This window comes from Salmo salar, chromosome 13, assembly GCF_965601325.2.
Source record: "Salmo salar chromosome 13, fSalSal1, whole genome shotgun sequence".
In the NCBI taxonomy this organism is placed as follows: Eukaryota; Metazoa; Chordata; class Actinopteri; order Salmoniformes; family Salmonidae; genus Salmo; species Salmo salar.
In genome coordinates, this window is record NC_138303.1 from 8,859,054 (window position 1) to 8,878,238 (window position 19,185).

The window sequence follows — 19,185 nt, forward strand, 5'->3', positions numbered from 1 at the left end:
TCACAGGTATGGAAATAACCTGCTAGTGACAAAATAAACACAGAGCTCCACAAACACCATAGAGCTCCATAAACAACACAGAGCTCCACAGGCACCAGAGCTCCACAGACACCACAGAGCTCCACAGACACCAGAGCTCCACAGACACCAGAGTTTTATAAACACCACAGAGCTCCAGACACCAGTTTTATAAACACCACAGAGCTCCAGACACCAGCACCATGCACTCATATTCCTGACCAGGATGCTAGACTTAGAATCGGGCTCATTACTGCACATCGTAGCAAAACATTTCACAATGGGAAATAAGCGTGTCTTATTGGACAAGTGTAGATATTAGGCCACCTCCCCGTTTTCACCGTCTTTCAAACAGTTTTGGTCCGTTTCCTACATTGTGAACAGGACCCCGTCTCGACCGAGGAGAGATGGCTCTGTACCATTACATTACGGTAGGACTACCTCATAATGATCTCTACAGCATTTAGTCATTTCTAGATGTTTACAGGTTCATTACAGTTCGTTTTCATCAATGATAAAGGTCAACAGAAGACTTTTAGGAGAACCTAGTAAGTGTCATGCAAAAGGAGCTGAGATGTAATGGATAACAAGGCAGGTGAATTGGCTAGCGGGTTGTTCCTCTTTTGTTTTTTTATTTTCCACAGCAAACTTTCAGTTGATCCAGTGGAACGTTATGGGAAATGTACATCAACTTTTGTATCTCTAGTACTCCCAAATAGTTTATATGGAGGGTGTGTTCTCAGGCATTAAGAAATCAGATGAAATTGGCTTCCTCTTTGGGCTTTTTCCCCACAGAAAACATTGTCATGACGATAGAACTTCCTTGGGTCTTTCACACTGCTGTGCGTTGGGGGTGCGTTCAGCAGGACAAGTTGTAGAACAAACATGCCTCTTTACATGTACAACAAGGAATCATGGTCTGCTCTATTCATGTCATCTGTATTTGTAACGTTTAAACAAGGTTTGGCTACTGAACTGAGCGTGATGATAGCCCAGTGCTAACAAGAACTCACCAAGAAACCCCCCCCCCCCAGTCTCTTTCCACACTCCTTACATCCGTTTAATTAAATTGACACAAGTTCCCATTGGGAGGACAAATGTTAACAATACAAAATAAAATCACTTGCATGACAAAACTTTTCAAACCAGTCGATAGTTTGTCAGGAGCCTCTTTACTCCAGTAGTCTGAACTACATTTTTATAATTGTTTTTAACAAAAAGGAGAAAAAGTAGCAAACTCGATTTAGATAAATCAGGCTACTTCTCCAGTCCCCCCGCTAACCTTTTTAGTAATGTTCAAGCAGAGAAGGGAAAAAGAGGAAAAACTGTCCTCCTCATCCCTTTTCCTACATCTTCTAGCAGATCCTCCTGTTTATCTCATTTGTTTACGGAAGAACCAAAAACAGAACCCGTGTGTATACACAGTACCAGTCAAAAGATTCAACACTCCTACTCATTCAAGGGTTTTTACACAAATTAACAAGGCACACACACCTGTTAATTGAAATGCATTCCAGGTGACTACCTCATGAAGATGGTTGAGAGAATGCCAAGAGTGCAAAAGCTGTCATCAAGGCAAAAAGGTGGCTACTTTGAAGAATTTAAAATCTATTTTGATTTGTTTTAAACACTTTTTTTGTTGTTGGTTACTACATGATTCCATATGAGTTATTTCAGAGTTTTGACTGGTACTGTATATGTAAGACTGTAGATTCAGAATAAGTGAATCAAACAACGGCTTGTTCTATATACAGCAGTATGTATTCAAATGGTACCTTATTCCCTTTATAGTGCACTACAGGGAATGGCTAAGAGTGTATAAACACTCTATATACAGCAAGTGTATAAAACTAACAGTAAAATGATCATTTGTGGCACAGAGGGGCAAAGAAAGGCACACCTATGTTCCCTAAAGCCAAAATAAAATAAAAAATTAAAAGTTTAGTAAGATATAGCTTCAACTAATGAACAGCAAACCAAAATGTTGTTTTAAGAGCAAGTGTTCAACTTCGGCCTGGTCCCAGAACAGTTTGTGCTCTTGCCAACTCGTCAAACCAAACATGACATTCCATAAGAGGTTGAGGCAAGCGAGCAGAAACAGAAAAAGGCACCCAGGCTAGTGTGATTTAATAGTCATTAAAAAAAAAAAAAGGATATTAATCAAAATGCCAAAATATTTTCTACAGATTTATGAGTTAAATGTTAAAAAAAAATATATATATAAAAAATAAAAAAAACAAGGTATCAAAACAAAGCAAAAAAAAAAAATAATGTCTACAGTTAAGAAAATTAGGTCCAGGTTTCCTTCTTCCTCTAGCAGTCCAGAATATCTTCTCCTCAACAGAACTGGGGAAGAGAGACAAGGTGTTATTAAAAAGGTTTTTACTTGCAATGATCATGGCATGTGGTTGATTTACTTTAGTTGAATACACTGATTGCAAGTCACTCTGAATAAGAGTGTCTGTTAAAACAACTAAAATGTGAGGGTACATGAAAACAACAACAACAGAAGTGTCTGGTAGGTGTGCTGTATTATCTTGATGTGAGACGTCCACATGGTTACCACCACAGTAGCACCAGTAAAGTCAGCAGTGCTTGACAATGTCTGCTGCCATCTTGTGGTGACACTGTGGTACTGCAGGAGAACTGAGCAACCAAGCCATAATAGTCACCATGTTCTCTTACTTCCAGACCGTATTTACAGCTCACAACCAAGTCAGAGTTAGGTAACCTCTGATCAGGCAAACCACTGGTCTCTACCCTTATACACATGCCTGCAGATCTGACAGGACTGGACAGGTGGAAGCAATATGGTGAACACTCCACCTAACCAAATCAGAAGGTGAACCAGCATACTCCTTATACCGTTCAAATCGTTTAAGATCTACAGAAGTACATAGAAGCTAGGGGGCGGGGCCCACCGCCCACCAAGCTAGGGAGCGGGGCCCACCGACCACCAAGCTAGGGAGCGGGGCCCACCGACCACCAAGCTAGGGAGCGGGGCCCACCGACCACCAAGCTAGGGAGCGGGGCATCAGACCTGGCCAGAAAATACTTTATTGTAGTTTATTTAAAAATACTCAAGGTAGTCTAATATAGATGATAACTCTTTTCTTTGATATTCTAAATGAAGCATAGATAAAACTCTAATTATCCTAGGAATGTACCAGACCCAGACAGTGATCTGGACTAACAGCCTACCTTCCAGCGGTTACCACAGCCGTTGCACAGTACAAAGGTGGTCATGGGCTCATCAGCACTGCGCGTCTGCACCTACAACACACAGGGAGAGACAGCATGTACAGTTGAAGTCAGAAGTTTACATACAGTTTAGCCAAACACATTTTTTTTTTTTTTTTTTTTTTTTTAAACGTTTTTCACAATTCCTGACATTTAAATCCAAGTAAAAAGTCCCTGTCTTAGTTCAGTTAGGATCACCACTTTATTTTAAGAATGTGAAATGTCAGAATAATAGTAGAGAGAATCATTTAATTCAGATCTTATTTCTTTCATCACATTCCCAGTGGGTCAAAAGCTTACATACACTCAATTAGTATTTGGTAGCATTGCCTTTAAAATTGTTTAACTTGGGTCAAATGTTTTGGGTAGCCTTCCACAAGCTTCCCACAATAAGTTGGGTGAATTTTGTCCCATTCCTCCTGACACAGCTGGTGTAACTGAGTCAGGTTTGTAGGCCTCCTTGCTCGCACACGCCTTTTCAGTTCTGCCCACACATCTTCTATAGGATTGAGGTCAGGGCTTTGCGATGGCCACTCCAATACCTCGACTTTGTTGTCCTTAAGCCATTTTGCCACAACTTTGGAAGTATGCTTGGGATCATTGTCCATTTGGAAGACCCATTTGCGACCAAGCTTTAACTTCCTGACTGATGTCTTGAGATGTTGCTTCAATATATCCACATACTTTTCCTCCCTCATGTCTGTCTATATTGTGAAGTGCACCAGTCCCTCCTGCAGCAAAGCACCCCCACAACATGATGCTGCCACCCCCATGCTTCACCGTTGGGATGGTGTTCTTCGGCTTGCAAGCCTCCCCTTTTTTCCTCCAAACATAACGATGGTCATTATGGCCAAAAAGTTATATTTTTGTTTCATCAGACCAGAGGACATTTCTCCAAAAAGTACGATCTTTGTAGCGTAGTCTGGCTGTAGTATGGTGGTTTTGGAGCAGTAGCTTCTTCCTTGCTGAGCGGCCTTTCTGGTAATGTCGATATAGGACTTGTTTTACTGTGGATAGAGATACCTTTGTACCCGTTTCCTCCGGCATCTTCACAAGGTCCTTTGCTGTTGTTCAGGGATTGATTTGCACTTTTCGCACCAAAGTAAGTTAATCTCTAGGAGACAGAACGCGTCTCCTTCCTGAGGGGTACGACGGCTGTGTGGTCCCATGGCGTTTATACTTGCGTACTATTGTTTATACAGATGAACGTGGTACCGTCAGGCGTTTGGAAATTGCTCCCAAGGATGAACCAGACTTGTGGAGGTCTTGGCTGATTTCTTTTGATTTTCCCATGATGTCAAGCAAAGAGCCAGTGAGTTTGAAGGTAGGCCTTTAAATACATCCACAGGTACACCTCCAACTGACTCAAATGATGTCAATTAGCCTATCAGAAGCTTCTAAAGCCATAACATCATTTTCTGGAATTTTCCAAGCTGTTTAAAGGTACAGTCAACTTAGTGTATGTAAACTTCTGACCCACTGGAATTGTGATACAGTGAATTATAAGTGAAATAATCTAAAATAATATAAATATATAATATATATAAAATAATGATTTTACCTCAGGGGGACTCCACTGAACTGACTACTGGTGTGATGAGGTAAGCATCGTACCGTTGTAGGTTTACCCCACAGCTCGAAATGTTTCCACTAGCGTTACCTTTTATGTGGCGCAACTGGCTCGTACGCTATAAAGCAGGCGATCTCACGTGTATTAGCGAGACAGGAAACGAGATCACGTACCGCTAAGGACACGAGAAAGTTATACTGTTAGCCAGCACTCAGTGGCGCTAGTCCCCCGTGTCGAGGTGCAGCTCACTGCGCTAGTCCCCCGTGTCGAGGTGCAGCTCACTGCGCTAGTCCCCCGTGTCGAGGTGCAGCTCACTGCGCTAGTCCCCCGTGTCGAGGTGCAGCTCACTGCGCTAGTCCCCCGTGTCGAGGTGCAGCTCACTGCGCTAGTCCCCCGTGTCGAGGTGCAGCTCACTGCGCTAGTACCTGTGTATAGGTGCAGTTCTTGCCCCTGCATTTGCCACATTGAAACATGTCCGTCTCGGTCCCGCCCACTTTAGACAGCTGGTGCTCTCTGATGGCGTCCTTGGTCAAAGCCTTCCTCATCTCTTTCAGCTCCGCGCTCGCCATCTCCTGGTTGGTCACACAGAGAATTGACCTTACAGAATCGTCTCAGTGTCAGATATGAAGCTCACACAAACATGCTATTTTTTGTTTGTTTTAGAGTCAACCTTAGGACATATTTCAACTGTATGGAGTTCACGGCCAAAACATGAAACAGACAGACACACACACACCCCCCCCCCCCCTCTTTACGTACCTCAGCGGCCATGTTAGCGATGCGGTCAGCTGAGATGTTTCCAGCGAGGACATTGCGTCGGAGGTCTGGGTTCTTCTGGTCCTTCAGGTTGGAGATACGGCTCCTCAGTCTGGACTTGTACTTCTGGTCTGTAGACTTAAACTCCTGGTAGATACGTGGAGCGGGAAAGTAAAGGAGAACACAGTACACACTGCACACACACATACACACAGTAAGACAGTCTTAGACATGAGTGCAATAAAGACAATCCAGAAACCTTAATTATGACACGTCTGTCTGGTCCTCCTCACTATAAAACAGACAGCGACAAGCGAACAGGTGAAAGGATATAGTCCTCAATCTGAGCAGCCAAGTTCTCAGTGTCTGTTCCAATGGTCTTGTGGTCATCTTGACATATGAAAACAGAGTGGTTATTCTTTTTTCTTTTTTTTTTAACAAAATTACACATCCAAATAAATGTACTTAAAAAAATGTCCCTCCAGCCACCCCATATCTTAGATCCCTCCTTGTGATTGGGCTCTGTCTCACCCAGAGATGTATAATACTAGAGTTGCTGAAGTCATCAACCTATACAGCTGTAGAATGTGCCGATAAACGGCGGCCATCTTGGTAGAGTCTGTCTCACCGTCGGTCTGCAGGGCAGCCACCAGCAGCTCTCGGCACTTGGTGCGTACGCTGTCAGTGGTGACGGGGGCAGGGGGGAAGGAGGTGAACTTTGGAGTGGTGGGGGTCGTAGGGGTCGTAGGGGTCGTAGGGGGCTCAGGCAGTTTCCTGCTGGGGGTAGACAAGAAGAAAATATGTTACATCATGTTTAGGAGTGACCTTGATCCATTTAATCTAAACAGTAACATAAGTGTGTTTATTTTTCTATTTATTAGGGACCCTTTTACTTCCTGCCAAGGAAGCTACTACTCTTCCTGGGGGTCCTTACACATTAAGGCACTTACATTACATATAAAACAGTACATCATATAACATTACACGACTACATATCTACAATACAACATGTATAACACCACCATACAACAATATCATGTCTGTATCTGTGTGCATCTCCTCAAAGTCCCCACTATTCCATAAGGTGTATTTTTATATCTGATTCTACTGCTGTCATCAGTTACCTGATGTGGAATAGAGTTCCATGTAGTCATGGCTCTATGTAGTACTGTGCACCTCCCATAGTCTGTTCTGGAACTTGGGGACTGTGAAGAGACCTCTGGTGGCATGTCTTGTGGGGTATGTATGGGTGTCTGAGCTGTGTGCCAGTAGTTTAAAAAACAGACAGCTCGGGTACCTTCAGCTTGTCAACACCTCTTACAAAAAAACAAGTAATGAGGAAGTCAATCTCTCCTCCACTTTGAGCCAGGAAAGATTTACATGCATATCATTAACGTTAGCTCCCATTGTACATTTAAGGGCCGTGCTGCCCTGTTCTAAGCCTGTTGACAAACAGCAAAAACAGGGTCTGTAGTGTTGTTAAAGGCAGAGCAGTGCTTTATTATGGGGAGACTATTATCCTCCCCCATCTTAACTACTGTTGTAACATGTTTTTTGACCATGACAGTTTACAACAACTCAGGGGGAACTCCAAGTGGTTTTTACATTTAAAGAAATTGTATAATAATTAGGGGGTGGATCACATTTTATATTGCGGATAGATTGAAGCTTCAACGTAATGCTCTGCATCATTTCCAATCCCTATATACACATACCCACATATATACAAACATACAAATATCTTTTTGAAATATATTTTCCGTTATCATTCCCCGCAAACCCTACCACCCGTCCCCTAATTGGAGTGACCTAATAAACAACAACTTAGGCTTCTACTATATACATTTTACGGACACTATTTGTTTTTTTTAGTCCTGTCCTTCCTCTACCATCTATTTCTGAAGACCATCCAGTCAGATTTTTTAATTTTCCGTATATTTTTGTAACTGTGCTATTTCACAAAAGTTATGAACCTATATAGATTTTACAGACCCAGTATATTTTTTACATTTGTTATCTTGTTATTAGTCCCACCATTCAGCTCCTCCCATCTATCTATTACCACCATCCATATTGGATTTCTATTTGCCATATATTTTCCAACTGTGTCGTTTCACCTTCCGATTCTATACTCGAAGCAGTTCAGTCAACTCAACTTCCACATTATTGATTACAAGATTTTGTTGAGGTTTAGGGTATAGTGAATGATTTGTCCCAAATACAATGCTTTTAGTTTTTGAAAAATATTTAGGACTAACTTATTTCTTGCCACTCATTCTGAAACTAACTGCAGCTCTTTGTTAAGTGTGGCAGTAATTTCAGTCGCTGTGGTAGCTGACATGTATAGTGTTGAGTCATCCGCATACATAGCCACACTGGCTTTACTCATTAGTAAGTGTTGTTAGTTAAGATTTTAAAACGGGCCTAGACAGCTGCCCTGGGGAATAATGACAATTACAACAATACTGAATGAACACTTATTTTAACTTAATACATAAATAAAATCTATTTAGTCTCAAATAAATAATGAAACATGTTCAACTTGGTTTAAATAATGCAAAAACAGTGTTGGAGAAGAAAGTAAAAGTGCAATATGTGCCATGTAAAAAAAGCTAACGTTTAAGTTCCTTGCTCAGAACATGAGAACATATGAAAGCTGGTGGTTCAATATTCCCAGGTCTTCAATATTCCCAGTTAAGAAGTTTTAGGTTGTAGTTATTATAGGAATTATGACGCGTTGACTATTTCTGTCTATACCATTTGTATTTCATATACCTTTGACTATTGGATGTTCTTATAGGTACTTTAGTATTGCCAGCTTAATGTCAGGAGTTGATAGGCTTGAAGTCATAAACAGTGCTGTGAATCAAGCATTGCTAAGAGCTGCTGGCAAAAGAAAAGTTTGAATGAATGCTTACGAGCCTGCTGCTGCCTACCACCGCTCAGTCAGACTGCTCTATCAAATATCAAATCATAGACTTAATTATAATAACACACAGAAATACGAGCCTTTGGTCATTAATATGGTCAAATCTGAAAACAAAATGTTTATTCTTTCAGTGAAATATGGAACCGTTCCGTATTTTATCTAACGGGTGGCATCCCTAAGTCTAAATATTTCTGTTACATTGCACAACCTTCAATGTTGTGTCATAATTATGTACAATTCTGGCAAATTAGTTCGCAACGAGTCAGGCGGCCCAAACTGTTGCATATACCCTGACTCTGCGTGCAATGAATGCAAGAGAAGTGACACAATTTCCCTAGTTAATATTGCCTGCTAACCTGGATTTCTTTTAGCTAAATATGCAGGTTTAAAAATATATACTTCTGTGTATTGATTTTAAGAAAGGCATTGATGTTTATGGTTAGGTACATTCGTGCAACGATTGTGCTTTTTTTCCACAAATGCGCTTTTATTAAATCATCCCTCGTTTGGCAACGTAGGCTGTGATTCGATGATAAATTAACATGCACCACATTGATTATATGCAACGCAGGACAAGCTTGTTAACCTAGTAATACCAACCATGTGTAGTTAGTTAACTAGTGATTGTGAAGGTTGATTGTTTTTTATAAGATACATTTAATGCTAGCTAGTACCTTACCTTGGCTCCTTGTTGCACTCGCGTAACAGGTAGTCAGCCTGCCACGCAGTCTCCTCACGGTCTGCAATGTAATCGGCCATAACCAGCGTCCAAAAATGCTGATTACCGATTGTTATGAAAACGGCCCTAATTAAAATCGGTCGACCTCTAGTGTAAAGCCATTACAGGTTTTTCCATCAGCAGAATATGAACGATAATGTCAAAAGCTGCACTGAAGTCTAACAAGACAGCCCGTCGTCAGTCATTTGTGTAAATGCTGTGCTTGTTGAATGTCCTTCTCTATAAGCGTGCTGAAAGTCTGTTGTCAACTTGTTTACTGTGAAATAGCATTGTATCTGGTCAAACACAATTTTTTCCAAAAGTTTACTAAGGGTTGGTAACAGGCTGATTGGTTGGCTATTTGAGCCAGTTAAGGAGGCTTTACTATTCTTAGGTAGTGGAATAAATGTAGCCTCCAAGCCTGAGGGCACCCACTCTCTAGTAGGCTTAAATTGAAAATATGGCCAACAGTAGTGGCAATTCCGTCCGCAATTATCCTCAGTAATTTTCCATCCAAGTTGTCAGACCCCGGTGGCTTGTCATTGTTGATAGACAAACAACAAAGCAATTCACCTCTTCCACACTCACTTTACGGAATTCAAAATGACAATGTTTGTCTTTCATAATTTGGTCAGATATACTTGGATGTGTAGTGTCAGCGTTTGTTGCTGGCATGTCATCCCTAAATTTGTTAATCTTGCCAATTAAAAAGTCATTAAAGTAGTTGGCAATATCAGTTGGTTTTGTGATGAATGAGCCATCTGATTCAATCAATGATGGAGCTAAGTTTGCCTTTTTGCCCAAAATTTCATTTAAGGTGCTCCAGAGCTTTTTACTCTCATTCTTTATGTCATTTATCTTTGTTTCATCGTATAGTTTATTTTTTCCCTCTTCAGTTTAGTCACATGATCTCTCAATTTGTAGTACGTCTGCCAATGGGTTGTATGGTCAGACTTATTTGCCATACCTTTTGCCTCACCCATACAATTTTTCAAATCCTCATCAATCCAAGGGGATAACAGTTTTTAGTCATTTTCTTAAAATGCTGATTAATAACTGGAATAAGCTACTTCATAAAATGTGTCAAGTGCAGCATCTGCTTGCATCTCATTACACACCACGGCCCAACAAATATTCTTCACGTCAACAACATATGAATCACTACAAAAACGTATTGTATGGCCTCTATATTAGCACTATATTAGGCCCAGCCTTTGGAACTTTGGTTTTCCTAGATATGACTACTATATTGTGATCATTACAACCTATGGATTTGGATACTGCATTGAAACAAATGTCTGCAGCATTAGTAAAGACGTGATCAATACATGTTGATGATTTCATTCCTATGCCGTTTGTAACTACCCTGATAGGTTGACTGATAACCTGAAAACCTGAACCAGGTTGCAGGCACTAGTTACAGTTTGGAGCTTTTTCTTGAGTGGGCAGCCTAATGAAAGCCAGTCATTATTTAAATCACCCAGAATATGTTGATTTCACATATATTATCAAGCATTTCACACGTTATCCAGATACTGACTGTTAACACTTGGTGGTCTATAGCAGCTTCCCACCAGAATGGGCTTTAGGTGAGGCAGATGAACCTGCAGCTATATTACTTAAAAACAGTATTTAAAACATGAGATCCTCTTTAAGCTTTACAGGAATGTGGTTCTGAATATAGACCGCAACAACGCCCCTATTGGCATGTCTGTCTGTTTTCTGTAGATGTTATAACTATGTATTGTTAACCACTGTATCAAAAGTATTATCTAAAGTGACTTTCAGAGATATTCATATTCTGACTGTCATCTGTTACTAGCTAGTTGACTTCATTAACTTCTCTAGGGTAGGGGGCAGTATTTTGACATCCGGATGAAAGGCTCAAATTAAACTGCCTGCTACTCAAGCTCAGAAAGGAGGATATGCATATTATTAGTAATTTGGATAGAAAAACACTGAAGTTTCTAAAACTGTTTGAATGATGTCTGTGAGTATAACAGAACTCATATGGCAGGCATAGAAAAATCCAACCAGGAAGTGGGAAATCTGAGGGTTGTAGTTTTTTCAAGTGATTGTCTTTACAGTACACAGTGACTTAGGGTTCATTTTGCACTTCCTAAGGCTTCCACTAGATGTCAGTCTTCAGGATGTTGTTACAGGCTTCTACTGTGAATTTGAAGCGAAGAAGAGGGCCTGGAGTCAGATGAGTGAGGAAATGAAATGAGCTCAGAGGCGCGTGCTCACGTGAGTGTGAGCTGTGTTCCTTTTCTGAAGACATTGGAATTGTCCGGTTGGAATTATTACTGAAGATTTATGTTACAAACATCCTAAACATTGATGCTATACATTGTTTGACATATTTCTACAAACGTAAATATAACTTTTTTTGACTTTGTCGTGACATTTTTGCGCGCTTCCTGCATTTGGAGTAGTGGACTGAACGCGCGAACAAAAAGGAGGTATTTGGACATAAATTATGGACTTTATCGAACAAAACAAAACATTTGTGGGCCTGGGATTCCTGGGAGTGCATTCTGATGAAGATCAAAGGTAAGTGAATATTTATAATATTATTTCTGAGTTTTATTGACTCCACAAAATGGCGGGTTTGGTTTCGTGTCTGAACGCTGTACTCAGATTGCAAAGTGTGCTTTCGCTGTAAAGTTTTTTAAATTTTTTTTTATCTGACACAGCGGTTGCATTAAGGAGAGGTGTATCTATAATTCTTTAAATTACAGTTTAATATTTCATCAACGTTTATGATGAGTATTTCTGTAAATTGATGTGCTCATTCACCGGAAGTTTTGAGAGGCAAAACATTTCTGAACATTACACGCCAATGTAAAATGGGTTTTTTGGATATAAATATGAACTTTATCGAGCAAAACATACATGTATTGTGTAACATGAAGTCCTATGAGTGCCATCTGATGAAGATCAAAGGTTAGTGATTAATTTTAGCTGTATTTCTGGTTTTTGTGACGCCTCTCCTTGCTTGGAAAATGGCTGTGTGGTTTTTCTTGTCAAGGTGATGTGCTAACATAATCTAATGCTATGCTTTCGCCGTAAAGCCTTTTTGAAATTGGACAATGTGGTTGGATTAAGGAGAAGTGTATCATTAAAATGGGATATAATAGTTGTATGTTTGAGAAATTTTAATTATGAGATTTTTGTTGTTTTGAATTTGGCGCCCTGCTATTTCACTGGCTGTTGAATAGTGTGTCCCGCAGGTGGGACGGTCACGTCCCACATACCCAAGAAAGGTTAACCTTGTTTCTTAGGCTACGCATGTTAATGTGGGCTATTTTGAAGCACTTTTCTGGGACGCTTTGTTCTTATTGCTTTACTGGGAAGCTTATCAGAAGTAGACATGCTCATGTTTTTATATTTCAGCTGATTGTGTAGGGTGAGCTGCACACAGTGGACTTCTTACAAGGGCACACTGCCTCAGTGCTAACAGTATAACTCTGGTTTATAGGCACAGGATACCTGCATACAAAAGCTCTAAAAATCAATATAGGCATTCAAGGCAGTTAGGGGGACATAAATTAAGTTACTTAGATTGTGGCTCCCAACGCCCTGGATAACTGGTAATGTACATTTGCTGCAGCATTATGACAACTAAGCGACACAATGGTAGACAACAACTGAGCTGGTTTTGGATCATTGATAAGGCATCGTCTCAACGCAGCCCTGAAATGTGTGGACAGAGTCCAGGAGCCAAGATGATTTGGATCCAGGGCGGCAAAGCTGTTTCTGGTCCATGTCCGGTCTAAACATCTCCAAGGAGGCCCTCGTTGCCAGAGGACGTGGTTTTAGAATTCTACGGCTAGTAACATATTTCCATGGCTGGTTGGTAGGGTCAAGAAACAACAAGCAACATCCCCAAGTCATCCAGGAGCATACTACTAGCTCCGTTCTCCAGGGAAGGGGGAGACCCCTTCGGGGAGGGATCCCTGCAGAGTACCGGCCTGTGGAGAGCCAACACGGCAGCGACACTCACCAGGCCAGAGCGGCGTCCAGCTACTGGGGTAGAAAATAAATTAAAAAAAAGTAGGCGGGCGAGGGGTTCCCCACTTCACGCCTGTAGTCCTCTGCAAGCAAACAGTTGCTACATTGAAAATCCAGGCGGTCAACATTGTCCCAGAATGAAGCAAAATAAACACAGCCTGCAGCATTGAAGACATTCAATGGCGACCTCCATTGAAGACTGCCAGCCAGCTAGACTAGCTGGACTTTTGTCTTTCTCCTCACATAGAATTTTTAACTAAGTGAACAGATTGAGCTCAGACACAAAATTACACAATCCAAAAAGATGTCCTTTAGCAGTGAGCACGAAAGCAATGTCGGTAGCAGCGTCGGCTAACGTCGGTAGCAGCGTCGGCTAACGTCGGTAGCAGCGTCGGCTAACGTCGGTAGCAGCGTCGGCTAACGTCGGTAGCAGCGTCGGCTAACGTCGGTAGCAGCGTCGGCAGCAGCATCGGCTAACGTTGGCAGCAGCATCGGCTGACGTCGCTAGCTATACAACGCAGTTCCAGCCAGGTCAGGTTGCAGGGGAAAAAGCAGCAGGAAATACAAAGAGAGTGGGACACCTTCGCAGTCCCAGCCACAAGGGCTAACCGCGTCACGGGCTGTGTACAAGCTGTTTGTGGAAAATCCTGCCAGTTTGATACGGATCGCTACCAGCTAGTTTAGAAAACCCGACTTCAGACTTCTTGGTCTGGCAGGATCCCATGACAGATAGAAGCGGTCACAGTAACTCAGGCTAACCGCGTTGCGGGATCCAAATTCAAATGTTCAACATATGTTGCGCTCTGATGACGTGTGGGGAGATGTAGCCCTTGTGTTCACCTGTCAAGTCATATTCATATATATATATATATATATATATATATATATATATATATAAGAGAGAAAGAGAAACTATCAAACCCCTGTCATCTACCTACCCGACCCATGTCTTTTGGGCTCAAGCTAGATTACGCATCACCCGTGTGGGTCCCATGTGGTTCAGTTGGTAGAGCATGGTGTTTGCAACGCCAGGGTTGTGGGTTCGATTCCCACGGGGGACCAGTACGGAGGGAAAAAAAATGTATTAAATGTATGCATTCACTACTGTAAGTCGCTCTGGATAAGAGCATCTGCTAAATGACGTAAATGTAAATGTAATTCATTGAACTACCTCTGCTACATGGACTACACATTAGCCCGCTGAGCTAAAGCCTAGGCATTAGTTCAGGGAGCTCACACAAGTCTTCAGAGGTCAGACAAGGTTATTCACTGAACTACCTCTGGTATAGGACTGACACGGCGTCTCACCTCTGGTCGCTGGATCCAGGACTGTCCTTGGACGTCGATGACCTCAGAGGAGAGCCCTCCCTCCTCTTCTCCTCCACAGCCTTCCCTTCAGCACCATCTGGTAGAGACAACATATCATTATTCCCATTCAGGTGTTTATCTCTTTAGAAAACACGCTTTCTGTTTAGTCTTAAAACTATATAGTGAACTCATTACTGTATTAAGTCTGTATTATTATTATTAGAATAATGTTCCGGTCTCTCTAGAGCAGACATGTGGATCGCACCTGCAGGTCAGACAAGACAGCGGTATGAGGCAGACCTGCAGGTCAGACAAGACAGCGGTATGAGGCAGACCTGCAGGTCAGACAAGACAGCGGTATGAGGCAGACCTGCAGGTCAGACAAGACAGCGGTATGAGGCAGACCTGCAGGTCAGACAAGACAGCTGTATGAGGCAGACCTGCAGGTCAGACAAGACAGCGGTATGAGGCAGACCTGCAGGTCAGACAAGACAGCGGTATGAGGCAGACCTGCAGGTCAGACAAGACAGCGGTATGAGGCAGACCTGCAGGTCAGACAAGACAGCGGTATGAGGCAGACCTGCAGGTCAGACAAGACAGCGGTATGAGGCAGACCTGCAGGTCAGACAAGACAGCGGTATGAGGCAGACCTGCAGGTCAGACAAGACAGCGGTATGAGGCAGACCTGCAGGTCAGACAAGACAGCTGTATGAGGCAGACCTGCAGGTCAGACAAGACAGCGGTATGAGGCAGACATGCAGGTTAGACATACCCAGTAGTTTCTTCCAGGACTTGATGAGTGACTTGGCCAGAGTCTGGACCTCTTCCTCTGAACTCTGCTTCCTCACAGCGTTCACTGACATGCCGATCCTGGTGGACTAACACAGACAGCGTCTTAGCTTCATTACGGTCAGGGATTGTTTGGGAAGTTTTACCTCATTTTTACATTATATTTTAAAAAACAATTTGAAATAAAAAAATGTTTTATAATAACTTAAAAAAATAACAAAGACCCCAGCCATTAATGATCAATATCAGGTTTAAAAGGGCTGTGGAACGGCCATTAATGATCATGATCAGGTTTAAAGGGCTGTGGAACGGCCATTAATGATCACTATCAGGTTTAAAAGGGCTGTGGAACGGCCATTAATGATCACTATCAGGTTTAAAAGGGCTGTGGAACGGCCATTAATGATCACTATCAGGTTTAAAAGGGCTGTGGAACGGCCATTAATGATCACTATCAGGTTTAAAAGGGCTGTGGAACGGCCATTAATGATCATGATCAGGTTTAAAGGGCTGTGGAACGGCCATTAATGATCACTATCAGGTTTAAAAGGGCTGTGGAACGGCCATTAATGATCACTGTCAGGTTTAAAGGGCTGTGGAACGGCCATTAATGATCAATAACAGGTTTAAAGGGCTGTGAAACGGCCATTAATGATCAGGTTTAAAGGGCTATGGAACGGCCATTAATGATCACTATCAGGTTTAAAGGGCTGTGAAACGGCCATTAATGATCAGGTTTAAAGGGCTATGGAACGGCCATTAATGATCACTATCAGGTTTAAAGGGCTGTGGAACGGCCATTATCGGGTTTCAGTGCCGTGTGAAATAGATGCATAATACAGACTATCAAGTCACAACAAGGCTGACTTCAACCACTGACATCCATAGGCGGAGCATGGATTAAGTTTTGGGAAAAACTTTCTTTTTTTCACAATAAAATTGCTGCTTTAAAAAACAATTTTAAAAGGGGTTGCATGCATTTTGTTTCAAGTTTAATTAAGTCGTACGGGATAAGCGCGTTATACATCGGCCAATGAAATCCTTACTGGCAGGTTCCTTCTGGACAATGCAACAATAAGAAATACAAGAAAACGAACATAAAGTAAATGTCTCAGTAGAAGTAATGTTTTAGTATCAGTATAATACAGGAAGGTACACTTTATAGCCTAATATTTACACATGTTTTAGGGAAGGTGGGGATGGGGGGGGGGGCAGTGTATAAACTGAGCAGTATAATAACAGTCTGGTAGCTACACTACTGATGTGTGTGGAACGTGTGTGTGTGTGTGTGTGTGAGTGAGTGGAGTGAGTGCATGTGTGCCAAGGTGAAGAGAATCAAAGCAGGTGGTCAGTTCAGTTCAAGTGTTCAGCAGTCGGATGATTTGCAGACAGAAAAGGTCTCTGAGCCCGTTGGTATCGGACCAACAAATTAGTAGCTTACTCTGCTGACACTGACAAACAGAGATCAATAAAACACCTCGTCTTGAACGCAACCATCTAACCTATGGGAAAGGGGATACAAATTCTACAATATGACATTCATCTAACCTGGAGGAGGAAATTATTGCCCCAACAACAACAAAAAATTATAATATTTCCAGTGGTACTGATCCAATGATCCAGACACTGAATTTGTTCACTCACCAGGGATAGAGTTGAAAATTAAAACTTGAGAACGATTAGTCTTTTCTTCATCTTCTCAGCAATAGACATTTGCGTTTCATTTTATTTTTTGACTATGATTGTATTTTGGAATACGGGATAGGCCTAGACCTATTGAACTGCTTTTCACCAACAACTACAACTCAACAATCAGTTATTTGGTAGACTATTTGCCACTCACTGCCTAAATTTGCACACTTAAAATCAATCCACAGTAAAAGTGAATGATCTTCTGTGGCCAAATCATTCTCTCAGGTGTAGTATTTACAATCATTTTATTTCTGTATGGGCACAAGCAATTATATAGCTTATTTTGGCACATTTAATTCTAAACATTTTCTTTTAGAGGAAGCTTATTTTCCCCCCTTGGCCATTGGACGCGCCGCCTATACCGACAACGATGTGAAAGTAACCAGTGAATTCAAACGCTGACATCAAATTCAAAGCAATGATTTAACTGCCTAAAACGGCAGATCCGGAAAAGTAAACTGTCTGGCACTGTCTCTGCCTTCCAAGCGACGCGCCGCATGGTCCTAAAGCCAGCCATTCATTCATTCATTACGTTAACAGCCGTTTTTTTATAAAAAGGGGGTTGGTATAACTGAATGTACTTTTTTTTTTATAGCCTACTTTATATATGTTTGATTTCGAACTATGGTCTGACACCCCTGATGCCGATCCTGAACTGACACATTGTATTGACAATAGTTATACGATATAATAATGTTTTCCTCAGTGGTACAGACAGAGAGGCCTACAGGTCTACCTGTAGAGTCTCCAGAGACATCTTCATGCTCTTCAGTTCCCTCAGCAGATATATGGCACCATCCTGTAAAGAAAAGAAACAGCTAAAAAATATTGACACCTGTTGAACTGAATGGATGCTGTATACAATATCAAATCTATTTTTAGTTAACAAGCATTATACATGTGCTATTATTCCAACACAATAATAGTAGGCTAGAATCTAGATGATAAAACACAACAAATCCGGATTGTGTTGGCAGAGAGGCCTAACGGTCAGTTGTAATGGCTGGTCATCCCTGTGGCTGGGACTGAATGCATATGGATTTAAGGAGTTTATCTCTCCAGGTTAAATAGTCAAGGGTCAACAAAAGAGGTAGTAAAATGGACATTTGGAAAAATGTAATTATCTACGCCGAAGTTGAACCTATGAAAGGATCCCAGTGTTGAACCTGAGTTGCCATGCTTGGATTGAACCAGGACAACGGAGGGGCGGACCCAGCGTTTAATGTCAATGGCGTGGACAGCCGTTCATAACAAATCACAACGTCAATGCAACAATGTTTCAATATGTTGCCATTACAACCTACGCTGCCACATAGTAGTAGTGAAATGCAACAATTCACTTTCACTTCAAGTCGACAGCGCAATCAACTAGTTATTTTTGGGGGTTTGTTGTTCAGGAAAAACAAATAGCCAACATTTTCTTTGGCTTGCCAGAATGTTCGATGTCTACAAAGGGGCATCACACGACCACCACAACACTCCTGCTCTGCCTAACCTACCTGACTTCTGCCATCTAGCAAAACTCAACTTACCGTGTTTTTCTTGTGCACCATTTTGTCCAGCGTTTTAGCAATGCGTTCAACCTCCTGCTCTTTCGCCATTTTGCTTGGATAATTTTTTTGTTGCAGCTGCTCTTCTCTCCCGCTACGGATGAACCTCCATTTATGTTGAAAAACCTCGTCTCTTTTCCCTTCCCCTACTGTCCCCAACGCATCCACTTCTTTCTCTACGGCGCAAGTGTGGCTTTGCTTTTCTGTTAAAGGCGAGAGAGAGAGGTTGGGATTTGTAGTTTGTGGACTACAGAAAATCTGCTGTTTGACGTTTGTTCATTTCTGGAATATTTCACCCAACCATTACCTCACCAAATGCGGTCCAAACATCTCTCTAATCACGTTCAATTAGTTGGATAGTTGTGTTTTTTTTAATAAACAGTTTTTACTCATCTACCTGTTCTCTGTTGAACTCACCTCCCTGACCTCGATAAATAACACCTTTCATCAGCCAGTGGACGTCGCTGTTTCCACTCTTTTTGGGTTGACTAACGGCGGGATAACCTTCAAATAGTAGGTTTAAAAAGAAACGCCTAGAGTGGATTTTTCTCCAAAGACAGTAGTACAGTATGAAGATAGACTGAAACTGATTCTCCAATCA

The 19,185-nt window shown here is 41.7% G+C and overlaps 1 protein-coding gene across 2 annotated transcripts; it reads right to left on the reverse strand.

Moving 5' to 3' along the window:
• Positions 1-1,052: 1,052 nt before the first annotated feature.
• On the reverse strand, positions 1,053-19,019 carry tcea2 (transcription elongation factor A (SII), 2). 2 transcript variants are annotated; one of them, XM_045692856.2, is made up of 11 exons: positions 19,002-19,019; positions 18,567-18,787; positions 17,771-17,833; positions 15,326-15,431; positions 14,554-14,650; positions 6,213-6,358; positions 5,918-5,974; positions 5,588-5,742; positions 5,254-5,400; positions 3,220-3,291; positions 1,053-2,364 (listed from the first exon to the last, which is right to left on the reverse strand). In XM_045692856.2, exons 2-11 carry the CDS (start codon positions 18,633-18,635, stop codon positions 2,356-2,358), a joined length of 921 nt encoding a protein of 306 aa, XP_045548812.2. In that variant the 5' UTR covers positions 18,636-18,787; positions 19,002-19,019; the 3' UTR covers positions 1,053-2,355. The 2 variants fall into 2 exon arrangements, with proteins under 2 accessions (XP_045548812.2, XP_045548813.2); XM_045692857.2 differs by lacking the exon at positions 19,002-19,019 and having other exon boundaries at positions 6,213-6,361; positions 18,567-18,980.
• Positions 19,020-19,185: the final 166 nt, after the last annotated feature.